At 43.6% G+C, this 13,473-nt stretch overlaps 2 protein-coding genes across 3 annotated transcripts; both read right to left on the bottom strand.

The window, feature by feature from the left end:
* Positions 1 to 693: 693 nt before the first annotated feature.
* On the bottom strand, positions 694 to 6,951 carry LOC101071294 (rac GTPase-activating protein 1-like). Its single transcript, XM_003973604.3, has 17 exons — positions 6,575 to 6,951; positions 6,126 to 6,234; positions 5,672 to 5,874; positions 5,418 to 5,572; positions 5,183 to 5,252; positions 5,035 to 5,088; positions 4,497 to 4,574; positions 4,242 to 4,356; positions 4,024 to 4,160; positions 3,768 to 3,932; positions 3,582 to 3,677; positions 3,295 to 3,493; positions 3,096 to 3,201; positions 2,860 to 2,992; positions 2,662 to 2,764; positions 2,464 to 2,572; positions 694 to 2,315 (listed from the first exon to the last, which is right to left on the bottom strand). The coding sequence occupies exons 2-17, from the start codon at positions 6,208 to 6,210 to the stop codon at positions 2,243 to 2,245; spliced, it is 1,881 nt and encodes a 626-aa protein (XP_003973653.1). The 5' UTR covers positions 6,211 to 6,234; positions 6,575 to 6,951; the 3' UTR covers positions 694 to 2,242.
* A 610-nt stretch (positions 6,952 to 7,561) lies between these two features.
* Positions 7,562 to 13,361, bottom strand: minar1 (membrane integral NOTCH2 associated receptor 1). Of its 2 annotated transcripts, XM_003973581.2 has the most exons (4): positions 12,704 to 13,361; positions 10,070 to 12,077; positions 9,536 to 9,754; positions 7,562 to 9,405 (listed from the first exon to the last, which is right to left on the bottom strand). In XM_003973581.2, the coding sequence occupies exons 2-4, from the start codon at positions 12,065 to 12,067 to the stop codon at positions 9,211 to 9,213; spliced, it is 2,412 nt and encodes an 803-aa protein (XP_003973630.2). In that variant the 5' UTR covers positions 12,068 to 12,077; positions 12,704 to 13,361; the 3' UTR covers positions 7,562 to 9,210. The 2 variants fall into 2 exon arrangements, with proteins under 2 accessions (XP_003973630.2, XP_029682347.1); XM_029826487.1 differs by having other exon boundaries at positions 9,296 to 9,405; positions 9,536 to 9,750; positions 10,070 to 13,361.
* Positions 13,362 to 13,473: the final 112 nt, after the last annotated feature.

Genomic DNA, 13,473 nt, shown 5'->3' with positions numbered 1-13,473 from the left:
GTGCGATGCTTAACGCATCGATCCCGCACGCGAGGATCCGACATCTCGGGCGATGACGTCACCGGCCCTGACCTCACACGGGGGTCGCCGCGCGTGCACGCAGGCCGCAGTATCAATCACTCGATAATAACTGAATTAAACAATCTATTGATTCTCGAGCTTCCGCAGCGGTTCCTCCTGCCTGTAGTCGACTGTATAAATAGAGCTCAACAGTGCTGCTGCTGTTGTATGTTTACCAGCTTACATTCTAATTTATTTAAGAGCTCTTAATTGGACTAGTAACTCATTTGGCCTATTCTGGTCCCACAGCAGAGTAAAGCTCCATCACTGTACACCGGTGCATGCTGGGATGCGGCGCTGCCGAGACCCAGTGCACACAAGCATCTGTTTGATGTCTGCCGCAGCCGGGCGCGTGCTGCACTCGCGCAGCATAGATAAACACGCCATTTCCCCGGCGAGAGGACAGATCAACACACGGGGGACCCCATTTCAGGCTAATGAACTATTAATGCTGATTTGAAATTCAAACATTTTTTGGGAGGGGGGGGGCTCCGCGAAGCTCCTCCACACGTGGGAGAATGTGGACGGACTCCGGCAGCTGTGCTCCACGCGCAACGGTCCTCGTGAGCGGTTGGATTGAATGAGGTCATATAATATGTATGTCAATGGGCTCAGGCCGGCTTAGCAGCCTGCTAATGGCGAACCTATAAGATGAACAAATGACCCATGATTTATTTCCTAATAATGTTAGACCTCACAGCCTGCCCACTCAACCCAATAGATTATGGAAATATCTATAATGACTATTGGAACAATGAGCTAAATTGCATTATCATTCAGCGCCATGTCGGCCTTGGAATAACTGGCGCTGCGTTTCTGCTCTCCAATAAAGATGTGGGATGACAATGTCCCACCTTCAATACGCGCCAGGAAAATGGTGTTAAACATAAAGACGGCTTCAGTTCCATATTTCAAGATGAATTAAACTCACCAAGGTAAATAAAGCAGTTGTTTTATTTTCAGCTCAGTCATGATCTTTTTTCTCTCATCCACGATGTGACAGGGAAACAATCCTTAACATTTTTCCCGCAGATTATCTGGTGACATTTTCAGCATCAACTACCTGCTATTTCATTAGAAAAATAATAGATATAATGAAATATACATACAGCATACGGAGGTATATAAAAAAATGTGATTAGGATTTTTTTTAAGGTATTACAACTTCAAACACACGTGCAAAACACTTATCTCTTCAATAGGTAAAACAGATTTAAACGAGTAAATACTGTGAATTAGTATTTGGCAACGTTACCAGTGATATGAATGAGATTCAGCAAAACAGACATTTAGTGGTAAAGGAAAGCAATAGTGTGCATGAAAATCGCTTTTCACATTAAGAAAACGCAGATGTAATTCAGGAGGTGTTTTGTTTGGGGAGTTCCAGACCCTTGACTAAAAAAAATATAGCAGCGATTTGCACACGGGATTAACTTATAGTAATTCCAATGATGTGTTAATGTGCCCGTGTAATGATTGTCAAAAAACTGCCTGCGTGCATCATTGACAGTAGACTCTTCAATAAGCTTGTGCATCGAAACTGGCGCAACGATGCCCTCTAGTGGCGATCTCTCCCAAGTCGAGAAAACTGGCTGCAGGAAGCAGCGCAAAGTGTACAAGTCAAACATCCCATTTAAAATTCAATTTGACATAAAAGTAGGGTTTAAGTAAATAAAGTGTCATGATTGGTTTACGTCACTGCGAGCAATCAGCAGATAGATAACCAAATGGCTAAAAACAAAGATTTCAGTTTGAGCCAAACTGCATAGGAAACAAAATGTCAAAAATGGAAACCTGGTCTATTCAACACATTTGAACAGCCTTGATGCTGCAGTTACAACCACAGGTGCAAAGACTGACCAGAATAACCTTAAACACAAACATATAATATTACAGAGAAGACAATAATGACCATCACACAAAGGTCTCCACTGTTTCGGTTAATAATAAAATCAGTATGAGATGATATCTAAAATTTATTTGAATTTGAATAATTAAATGTAAGTGCAGAGTAAGATATCTGATTAGTTTTTTTGGATTCAGTACAAGATTAAAGTGAATTATTAGTTATATGGTTAAATTTGCACAGCTGTTTTCCCACATGATTATCTAAAGGCAGATATTGTACTTTAAGTTACCTGTGGGTAAAACACAGGAAGGTATTTTCTTTGGTCATTGCCTGTTACTTCAGCTGCGGAGAAGGGAAGAAGTTGGCCTGATCGTGGGACGCTGCCGTTGCTTTCTTGCTCCCAAATCTGAAAACAGGAAGTGCCAGACAGAAAGTTTGATTTCCATGAGAACCTTTGTAGTGAAATAATCAGCAGTCTGCAGGTTACAGCTGCATCTGGCGCACGCTTTACGTTCAATCCTCCACCGTGCGCGTCAGATTAAAAGCAGACTTACAGGGTGGTGCTGGAGAAGGTGTGCATGACACGCTGGGACAGCGAGCTGGACGAAGGCGTTTTCACCATCTTCTGCTGCTCTGGAGTTGTCAGTGGGCCCAAAATGCTCACTAAAATTTGATAAGTTCTTGGTTTACAACAGCAGACAAAGTGAGTATGACAATATTCTACATCACATGTCAATGTCACCCTGATTTACCTTTTTGATCTGGAGTCTGGGGAACATTGTCCATGCTAATATTATCTGGATAAGCAAACTGGTCCCAGTACTTGCTGGGAATACTGAGCAAGCGCTCGATAACCTACAGTAGAAGGTGGGGGAAAAAACCCAGCATTTTAAATTAAAGTTGTAACGTCTGTTTTGTACTCCTCAGAGGAGCCCCGGCCTTCACTTTACCTTCGGTTGTCTGCTCGTGTCGTTCAGGATGGTCATGGGGTCTGGGTCAGGAACAGCATGGCCCACCAGAGTGGGACCAAACACCCTGGCCAGGTTTCTCACATCCATCTTAGTGTCGATGCTCTGTGAGACTCTGAAGGGAGGTAGATGGAGATAATGACAACATCATTACGGGCTTTTAAAGTGGAGACATTCTGGCTTTAGCTCACTGAGGCGAATACAGGAACTAAACTTACTTCTGCAGATGGATCATCAGACAGGCTAAAGTGTCTCTGTTGGGTCGAGGCAGCTCACTGATGGCTCGATACATCATGGCCAGACTGTTGCCATCATCCATGATTTCTTTAAAGGAAAAAAAAAGACATATTAATAATAAGTGCCAGGATAGAAGCCCCACATACAGACACGCTAATGCTCTGTGTCATTAGGTCTCACCAGCTGCTTCAAAAAAGGCTTTGTTGAGCTGGAAGGTGAGCAGTGGCTCTGGGAGTCTCCTGAAGAAATCCTTTAGGACACCCGTTATGACATTGATATCCTCTATTTTGCTTAGCGAAGGTAAAGTTTTTCCTCTCACTAACTTCTCCTTCAGCTGTTTCACCAGGCGCTCGGAGCCAGAGAGTCTGTAGAGACCCACCTGCACCAGAGGAACGGGATCAAGAAATGAGCTCCTACAAGACTGAAGGGAATGGAGGTCAGGTACGAGACCAGCGTCTTCTTCTCACCTCATGGAGGCCTCTCTGCTCGATCTCCTTTATGCAATAAATAACCAAAGCAGGTATTTGGGGGGAGGTCACTGGAGCAAAGTCGGCCAGGGTGACCTGTTCAACACAACACAACCATTTAGTTTCCCATGAAATGAAAGGCCTAAAATTAGGATGCAGAGAAGTAGCTGAAATGCTGAGCTGCACCTCCGTTGTCTTCATGGGAGTGCTAATAGCGATGGGATTACAGGGCATGGGGCAGCGGTCACGGCACTCTGGGTGGGTCACCACCCGACAGTCCTGGCAGCGAAGACACATCTTTCCAAACTTTGTTCTCCTCCCACAAGCCACACAAAACTCAGACTTGATCACCTTAACAGAGGAAACACCACGTTCAGTACATGATCCGAGTAGCTGAACTATAAAAACTATTACAAAGGTTAATTCTAGACCCCAGTCTTACTGTTTTGGGGATAAAGTGGTGTTTTTTGCCTCCTCCAGGTGTTTGGAGGTGAAGTGGTTCTGAGACTGGTGTGCTGGGAGCCTCACTGGCTGTCTCGGACTGGTCAGTCGTGGTCGTGTCAGCCCATGTTTGGGCGGCTGTAAGGATAAACAAGCAAGTACAAATGTTTTGTTGTAAGGCTTTAAAATAAATGTATAGATATTTTAAGAAAATGTTACCGCTCTTTCTGCTCCGTGTCCAGTACGGCACAGTTTCAATGGTGGAGACGGCTTCAAGAGCACGACCGTTCACAGGCAGGGTGATGGTAGTTTTAGTCACAATGGACTCGTTCATCTGGACATTTGATTAAAAATAGGCATTTATTATTCTTAGAGGTGTACTTATTCTTGGCCATATTTGTGTCATTTGTAAAAAGAAATCTGAATTCAACTTAAAACATTCGGTACTTTTTCAAATGTATAATTCAGCGTTACCCTTTCGGCTGTGCGTCCAGTGGAGCGAGGTTTCTTCAGTGCTTGAGGAGGGACCTCTGGAAGTCGTCTCGATGAGCGCTGGGGTCAAAAATGATCGTCAAAGGTAACTTTTTAGACACCTATTCTTCTCTCATACATGTATTTCTTAGAAACTATGAGGAAAAATATAAAAAATCTCTATATAAAATACGTAAAACTATGTGCGCTGATTATGCTAATAAGTGATGATCACGTTAGAGGTAAAACATGATTTTTAAACACTTGGAAATGCAGCTTATGAAATAACTGAGAATGTAAATAGCTTCAAGCAGGTGATCAACTAATCAACAAACACTGGTGGGTTTAATTAAATTAGTTAATTGAACATATTTAGCAAACATTATCAAAAAATATAGACATAGGGTCAGAAAATCTCCAGAGTGGCTGAATAATTTTAAAAGCCTGCCCAAATGTCCATCCTTACATCCCACATATTGGGTATATTCATGAAAATGTACAACTCAATGCATTTTATTCATATATCAAAGATTTTACTCACTCTTTTCTGACGTTTTCTTAGCCTCACTGTCCTCATGACAGAGGAATCCCAGTCCTGCAGTCAAAGTTCACAATCACAATAATACTGATCCGCAAGCAGCAGATCTAGTCAAATATTCAGTAATTCCTCAAGAACTCAGTTGGTTTACCAGTGAGTCGTCCGTTTGGTCATAGCTGATGTCCGACAGCAAAGAAGTCGATTCATCGATGGTGGTTAACCTGGAAAACAAAAAATCAGGTTATCCTCAATAGGATGGAGCCCTTAAAAGATGATTGTAAAACATTCACACCAGCTGTAAGCAAAAAATTGATTTTATATAGTTAGTTGGTCTTTTACAACATCAAATGTGCGCGTTTATTAAAATTGCATGATGAGTATCTGACCTTCGACTGGAGTTGAGGTTGTTTTTAGCAGCCTGTGCAGCCTCTGAGTGGCTACTGAGGAAGGCCAGGGCTGAGCGCTGCTCTTCACTCAGGTGAACGCTGTTGCCGCTGCTGTCAGAAGTCAGCAGCTCCTTGATAAGCTGCAGCTGTCGTTCCTTTTTCGTCCATAAAACCCAGAGCAAAACCATTTGTAATGAGACCTGTTATTTCCATATGTCCTTAAAAGTGTGCCTCTGATACAGTGTTATACCCACTAGTTTCTCATAGACTGCCTCTGCCTTTTGACGTCGGCGGATCTCCACATCGACCTGGTTGCGAGCGTGCTTTAATTTAACTTCCAAGGCCCCTCGCTCTGTCTCCACCTTAGCCAGCACCTTTTTACAGGAAACCAGATCCTCATCTGTCCGCATCCACTTTTTACGGCAGTCTTCAAAGTTCACTGCCATCTGGATGAACTCTGCATTTTAAAATAGATGAGATCATTTCAGAAGTTTAGACAGATGATTAATGCATTATAAAACATAAACGTAGCACTTTCGACATCACACACATCATGTTTGTTTGTACCTTAACACAACATGACCTCAATTGTGTCATGCACAGTCCTTAACAGTTAGAACCCGCTCTAACTAGACTAAAACACCCAGTGTCTGCTGCACTGTCACACAGAGCTGGCAAATAGCAAAGCAAAGCGTGGAAGTAACTTACGTGGTTCAATGCTCTCATTCAGACCATCCACATGGGCTCTGAGCAGCTGAAACTGGTTGTACAGGTTCATCACAGGCGACTCCATTGTGTATTACTGCAGCTTGATTAGCTAAAGTTGACATGTAGTTCAATTAGTACAAGGAAAAGTTTGATGATCCTCTTCAAGATTTGTTGACAGAACAGTGAATATTTGGTGCCTTTCGATATGTCAGCACAGTATCACCAAAGCACGAACGTTTATGGGCTGCATGTCGGGATAACGCAAACAACTATGCGTGATGATGACGGTATTTAGAACGCATTCGTATTCTAAATAAGGAATACCAGACCTAAAGGCTGAGTATTTGTTGAATTTATGTACATGCTAACGTTAGCTCAACATTGTTGATCTAACGTACCCACTTCACCCCAACGGTGTTCAGAGCAAAAACAAAAAGTGAGACACCTACCCTAACAATGTTTCGGCTTCGTTAGTGGTGTTGACATGTAAAAACACCCACTTTCGTCGTGAAAGGCAAAGGATCGATCGAGAATCTAGAGTAATAGAAGGCAATGTCACACCTCCCTGATAAACCTGTGTGTTCTTCAAACTTCAAAATCAGCGCCGGTTTTTCTTCTTCGTTGGTTTCCTGCGGAAGGTGACCGCTCGGCCGCCACCCATCGTTGAGATCTGTAACTGCATGGGTGCGCCGACGGTTTTCAAATCAAGTTCTTTCTGTGCCAAAATATGAAGCCCTACAACAACAACAACAATACCATCAACAATAATAACAATGTCATTATAGACATGTAAACGTATAGCATGTTTTGGCTAATTACTTAAATGCACTGAATAGCACTCTGCCCTACAGCTTTTTGAAGTTCAATACTTTCATTATGTGGGTTGCCTTTATTGATTTTACTATCGAAGCCCATAATTAATTTAAAATTTACTCAACCTTTATCCATGTCTAGAATTTCAAAAGGCCTTAAATTATCCAATATGGTGTTGTAAATCTTATCCACATATAATGCCATCAATCAGATATGGATGGCATATCTGGGTGAGGCAGCTCTCCGGTGCATCATCTAATGGGTATAAGTCAGACAGACAAACTCAGACACTAAATCCGTTTCTTGTTAAAACATGGATGTGCCATTAACACATTAAGAATTTTTTTTTTTTTAAAAGCACTTAACAGTAGCTTCTAAATAACTTGCCTGTACTATCATATATATATGCAGGTCCATTAGTTGACTTGAAAATAATAGAATTTGTCAGTCAGTCAGTGCCCCCTGTCCTAATCAATTATTACAGTATCTGTATCTGAATATATCCTCCAGCTGCTTATTAATGTCTTATCTTAACTTCCACAAGCTATTTATGCTATCTCCAGGAAAATAAGTGATTACAAAACAGAGCCATTACCAAGAAATCTGTTTTAAACCATATTTTATTTGACAGACAACATAATCCAATGCACCCCAACAATCATATAAAATGTTGCACACTAATAGATTGTATGAGAATGTCTGTCCATGTTTCCAAGCTGTTTTTAAGACACAATATTTACCTGAAGAATGAGTTCACAGATTTTAGCTGTCTTTCTAAAAGTTGCATGGATATGTCAAGTCTGTAGTTTTCAAAGTCTGTAGTTTTTAAGTGCATTTGGGAGTGAACAGATTATCGAGAGGCTCTAATGCACCAAAGTTTTAAAGAAAGCTCCGGCAGATTGTGCTGACTACAGGGCCAAGACCCAAACAGTGGAACCGCCTGAAGCGTAATGGATTCATAAACATCCTCAAGGGAAACTGGCAGATATACATTTACTTAAGAGGCTCCAATAGGTAGAACACACCCTCTTTACATCCTGTGAGTGTTTGTGCTCAGAAAGCAAATCATTACAATCTGGATATAAAGGAAACAAGAGTTTGGTGTAGCATTTCTTTAACTTTGGCTCATTCACAGGGGTCTTAAATCAGGTAAAGTGCATAGACACACCAACACAATCAACAGTTTTGTTTTATTTTGGGATATATTGAGCCTTGAAATAAACTGTGTTCTCTTTGAAACTGTGGAACATTACTGCATATTGTAAAGTTTAGCTCTGATTTTGTCCAGATTGCAATATCATTGTATAATAGCAGTGAGGTCTCAACAGGATTTGCATTTTTAAAGTGTGCTTGTTTTTAGTGTTCGTCAGACACAGGTTCTTTAGAAAATGAATTAATGTTGCTTTAGTCAACAAGGTGTTTTTACAACATGGAATGTGATGCTGCTTTTATCACCTATGAGTGTCAGGTAAATTTGTTCATCCTTAGTGATCCTGCAAGGAGGAGGAGAAGCTCTGGAGCACATAATGTGCACCAGGGCAGCCTAAACATCCCATTAATTGGATCACAAGTGGAATATCCCCCTCAGAGTGGTTACTGGAAAGGCTCTTCCCTTCACCCCTTCAATAACAACAAGATTTCTATGGTCCATTTTTGAAACCTGACACTTGGTAAACACTCAGATTCCAACATGTTCATAAGTAGATGAAACAAGTCATTTCATCCTGGCTTTGGAAAAATGGGGAGGGGGTGTTAGAAAAATACATTTATTGAAGCAAGATGGGTGTTTGTCCTAAGAAAAGGCAAGATTTTCCCAGATAAAACTGCAGCACTCGCACTGTTTATAGTATACCTGTATTTTAAAAAAGAGATGTAAAGCTCAGATCTCTCAAATATATTCAAATAATTCCCACTGTTTCACAGAGAAGGCAGTGCTAAAGGCTGAAGCTAAAGTAGAAATCTTGCTTTTTCAACTCACTGGAGTTCCCAAAAGCAAAACCTGTGAATTAAATAACAGCAACAGATAAAGCATGATGATTCACTGTCAGCGCACAAGGAAGTGACTGAAGTCAAAGTGCCAATCGTCTTGATTTATTATTTAAAACAATGATCCTGCATGCAGAGAACTGTAGAGTTGAGAACTACAGAGGCTCCAGCTGTCTCGGTCTCGCACTGACAAACATCCATGAGACAGCGTGCAGCCGATACTGTAGCTGCTAGAAGCTAAGAGAGTCAAAACAGGCAACGGTGTGGGCTTTTCCTGGAACGCTCTTCATGACCCCACAGTGCAAATGAGAATAACAGTGATGAGAATGATGGCCACGGCAGTAACGATGAGTGCAAGCAGTTTGCAGACCTTGACCCGGCAAAGGGCGGCCTCTTTCCGCCGGAGAAGGCCACCGTAGCCTGGGGTGTAGATGTCTTCCATCCAGAACTCCATGTTGTTGGGGTTCAGAGACTCTTCAGCCTGAGCAGCATCGTGACAAACATTTTAAAACATATTTATATACATATATAAAATCAATCCAAGCCAGTTTTTTCCAAGCTATAAATGATTTTGATACGATGTGGTCTATGTTTGGACCAGTAAAGCTTACTTGTAAACCAACAGGTGTGACCCGTGACTCTCTGTCGTCTACAGTCCATATGGGCCTCCCCCTCCCCTCGACCATCCTTGGGTCCACCATCTTCCCAGAGATGAGCCCACCTGACATTTTGCTTTCTTTTTGGTGGAACAGAGATGAGTTAAACACCTGTTCCACCAGGTTGGAGGACTTTTGGGAGATAAGGTTAGCTGTGCTGCCTGTCTGGTCTGTCTGAAAAGAAAACGGAGGTTTCCTTTTTAATGTAAACCTGACAACACATGCACAGCTTAAAAGTTCAGGCAAATTTTATCGCAAGAGTAATGAAAAATCTGCCAGTTCTTCTATGCAGCCCACACCACTACATCATTTACTGTTAGGGTTTAACCAAACCGCTAAGTGATCTCCACGGGTTGTTAACCAGCCACGTGTGTGGTCTTGGGTCTCTCCAACAGAACACCAACATACTGGTAAGACTAAAGACATGGTGATTAAATGTTAAGAGAAAAACTAAAAAGGAATCCGATAGAAAAATTTGAATTACTCTACCTGTCCTTGTGAAGATTTTTCATCTTTGCTTTTAGAGAAAGACACCGTCCAGTCTCTTGCAGAGGTAGAGACGTTTGCCAGTTTGTCATCAGAGACAATTTTCTCCTCCAGCTGCGTCTTGGAAGCACGGCGAGACGAAGCGTCCTTCTTTCCTTCTTTCCTGCCCTTTGAATCGGCCTGACTTTTGCTGCTCTCTGTTTTCTCCCCAGGAGTGTTCCATCGGTTCCAGTCCAGACTGCTGGTGCTGGTCCCTGGGAACAGACGCCCCGATGACAGAGGCTGCGGCTCGGATGAATCAGAAGGCGTTAAAGGGTGGCTCATAAATGAGGAGACCCCACTGAGAGGCTCCAGCCATCGCCCAGTGGTGTTCTCCCCTCCCCCACTAATGGGCTGTTGGATCTTTTCATCCAGTCGTTGCAGAGCAGAAAGCACCTGGGAAATCTCAGACTTTACATCATTTAGTGAATCCAACTGTCTTTCTATCTGGTTCATACGCAGCAGCAGCTTACAGACGCTAGCTTTGAGCCCATCATCGCTGCTTTCCAGAGAGTGGAAAAGCCTTTGTAGTTGTCCGAGGCGGCCGCGTCTGGCCTCGTGGGTGTCCTGATTCACACCTCCGATGCCATCAGTGGCGTGCAGGACTCCTGTGGAGCCGCACATGCTTATGTCATCTAAGAAACGAAAGATGGCGCTGATATCGTCATCTGCGAAATCGGGATCATCTAACGAGGTCATGAAGGACAGGCGATCGGCGTGGACCAGGCCACGGAGTCGGCGGGGGTCTGGAGGATCCGTCTGAGTTCCCTGCGCCTTAAATATTTCACCTGTACTTGGCAATCCACTGTCCTCACTCTCACCCTCGCAGGATTCCCTCACACTGCTGATAGCAGGGGATGACCGTCTGGGAGGTTCCCCGCCTTGTGACTCCATCCCAAATCCAGCGGTGCCCCGACCTATCCGATCTTCTAGACTATGACTCTTGTTACTCCAGACCAACTTCTGGTTCTTTGGAGGTTTCAGATGCTGAGGGGACCACTCTGGGATCGCCCCAGGTCCAAAATAAGTTGAGTCCTGCAGATCATCCAGGCTCTCATGTTTAGTCCGTTGCTCTGGCGACTGGTGAACCATTATCGGTGACGGATAAGGATTTGGGATCGCATCGAAACTGTGATGGTTAAAGGCTTTCTGACCCTTACCGGGACTGGGAGACTCGTTGTTGATGGTGACTTGTGGTATCAGAGGTGGTTGATTGTGAAAGTCCTTCCGAAAGATGTTCCTCCTCTGGTTGACGGATGATGCCTGGTCAGTCTCAAACACATCCATGTGCACTGACTCTCCACTCGACTCGCTGTCCGTCTCCAGAGGCAGGTAAATGTTCTTCATGTTTTCGCTGAGGACTTGACCAGTCGAGTACAAATGTGTCGTGTGAGGCAAATCGAAAGACACAGCCCTCGCCCTGATTGGAGGGGAGGAGACGAGGGAGATTGGATCGGGAGGAAGACTACCTCGCTTGCGGACTGAGTAATTTGATCTTGGAAACAACAAGTGCTGGTCAATAGGTCTGTCGCTGGAGTCAGAGTGGGTGCGTGTCTTTTCTGGACCATAAATATTCATTTGGTGGATTCCAGGCAAAGGAGGGCCTGGGAATTGGTCGACAGGGAGGACCGTTTGAGCTCTGGTTGGTTGGATGCTATCATAAGCCACGCCCATCATTTGAATAAGATTGAATATAGTTACAATGTCGGCAGCGACGCCTATAGGCGACAGCCCCTGACCTCTGGCACTAACCCTGTCTCTGAAGAGAGTGGCTGGGAAACACGGGTCCCGGCTGGCAGCAGCAAATAACAAACTCCTGAGCTCAAGAAGGTGCTCCAAGTCAAAGCGGGTACTGACCAAGCGGCAGAGGTCTTGGAAGGAGAGCAGCTGACGCATACTGGCCAGTTCCTCCAGAATTCCCAGGAGGACATCAGGATATTCCTGCTGCTGCAGGTTATCCATGGCTGATCACCTGAGGACACAGCAGGTAGCCCAAAAGGTATCACGTTAGGGCCATCCAAAAAACAGAATTACAGAACGACTACAGCCGACCAATAAGATTGTTAATGTGCTCACTTTTGTTAAAGTGTGTAAAATAGCTTCTTTTTATGTTGCCACGTGACTTTGGTTTGTGAGTTGTCTGCTTAATGCATATTAATGCAATATAAATGACATTTTTAAAAGGTTAGCTTCCCTTGAATGTTGTCAGTTTCAGATTTTCTGTAGCAGTCGACTTCTTGAGTTTGCCCTCAGATGGAGAAAGCCCTTTGAGTGTGACTCCGGAAAGTGACCTTGTTTTTGCACCCTAAAATAACCTACAATCATCTGACTGCTGACGCCATCACACCGCTTCTTTACCTTTGCAATTCATTGACATTTTCTAACAGCTGCAGCATGCATTGATTTAAACAAATATATCAAAATTATTTCCATGCACCTGAGAATTAAACCGTCTCACGAAGACATAACGGTGTGCCATGCGCATCGGCTGTTGTATTTGATGGAGAATAATGCCGTGGAGGAAATGAAATATGGGTTGCAGATTTTATTTAAAGGTACAGCCAGAGCTCAGCTGCTCCTCAGAGTATTTCCACTTACCTGAATTTACAGGACGGACATGACATTTACAGCTTCATTCACAGAAAATGAAAACTCTATAACATCCATATCTATGGCAACGGCGTCATATTGCATAGATCCGGAGCGACTCGTGCTGCCATTCTTCTCGCGCGGGCTTCTGTCTTGGTAGCAGCGATGAGAGGACAGTTGAACCAGAAGAGAAAATTAGAAATCAGGTCATCTTCCCACAAGTCCCTGCAGTCCCCTAAGGGACCTTAAAATACATCCGAACGGTTCCCCCCTCTCCAAAGATCAGCTACGGCAGAGCAGAGTGCTGCAACACCTCTAATTGAAGCGTTGGAGGACTGACAAAACACTCCTGGCTGGACTCTCACGTGGATGAATGGGTCAGCTCCACAAGCACGCTTTCACAGGACTCCAGAGCGATCACTCCTGCCGTTGACCCTATGTATAAAGGTCAGTTTAAAAATTGATGTTAGCAAATTGATACTCCTAAGACTTGAAACTGACAGTAAACCATAAAGTGTAGGCTAAATTGACTGCTCCCCTCCCAGACTTTTCACCATTACTTTGCATTAACATCCATAACGGATTCCACTTGAAACCCCATTAGAGGAAAGGAGACGGGCTTTCACTGCTGAGTACTAGCACTCTGATACAATCACAGCGGACGTCTCTTGATTCAGCTAACAACTCACACAACTGCACATCCATCAGCCAATTCACCAGGAATCAATGGGGTGAGAAGTGATGGGGCTGTAGCTATAATGTATTACCAACAGGACTCA

This window comes from Takifugu rubripes, chromosome 19 (assembly GCF_901000725.2).
Source record: "Takifugu rubripes chromosome 19, fTakRub1.2, whole genome shotgun sequence".
Taxonomy (NCBI): Eukaryota; Metazoa; Chordata; class Actinopteri; order Tetraodontiformes; family Tetraodontidae; genus Takifugu; species Takifugu rubripes.
The sequence above is the reverse complement of the archived record's forward strand: the minus strand, read 5'-3'. Positions and strand labels throughout refer to the sequence as shown.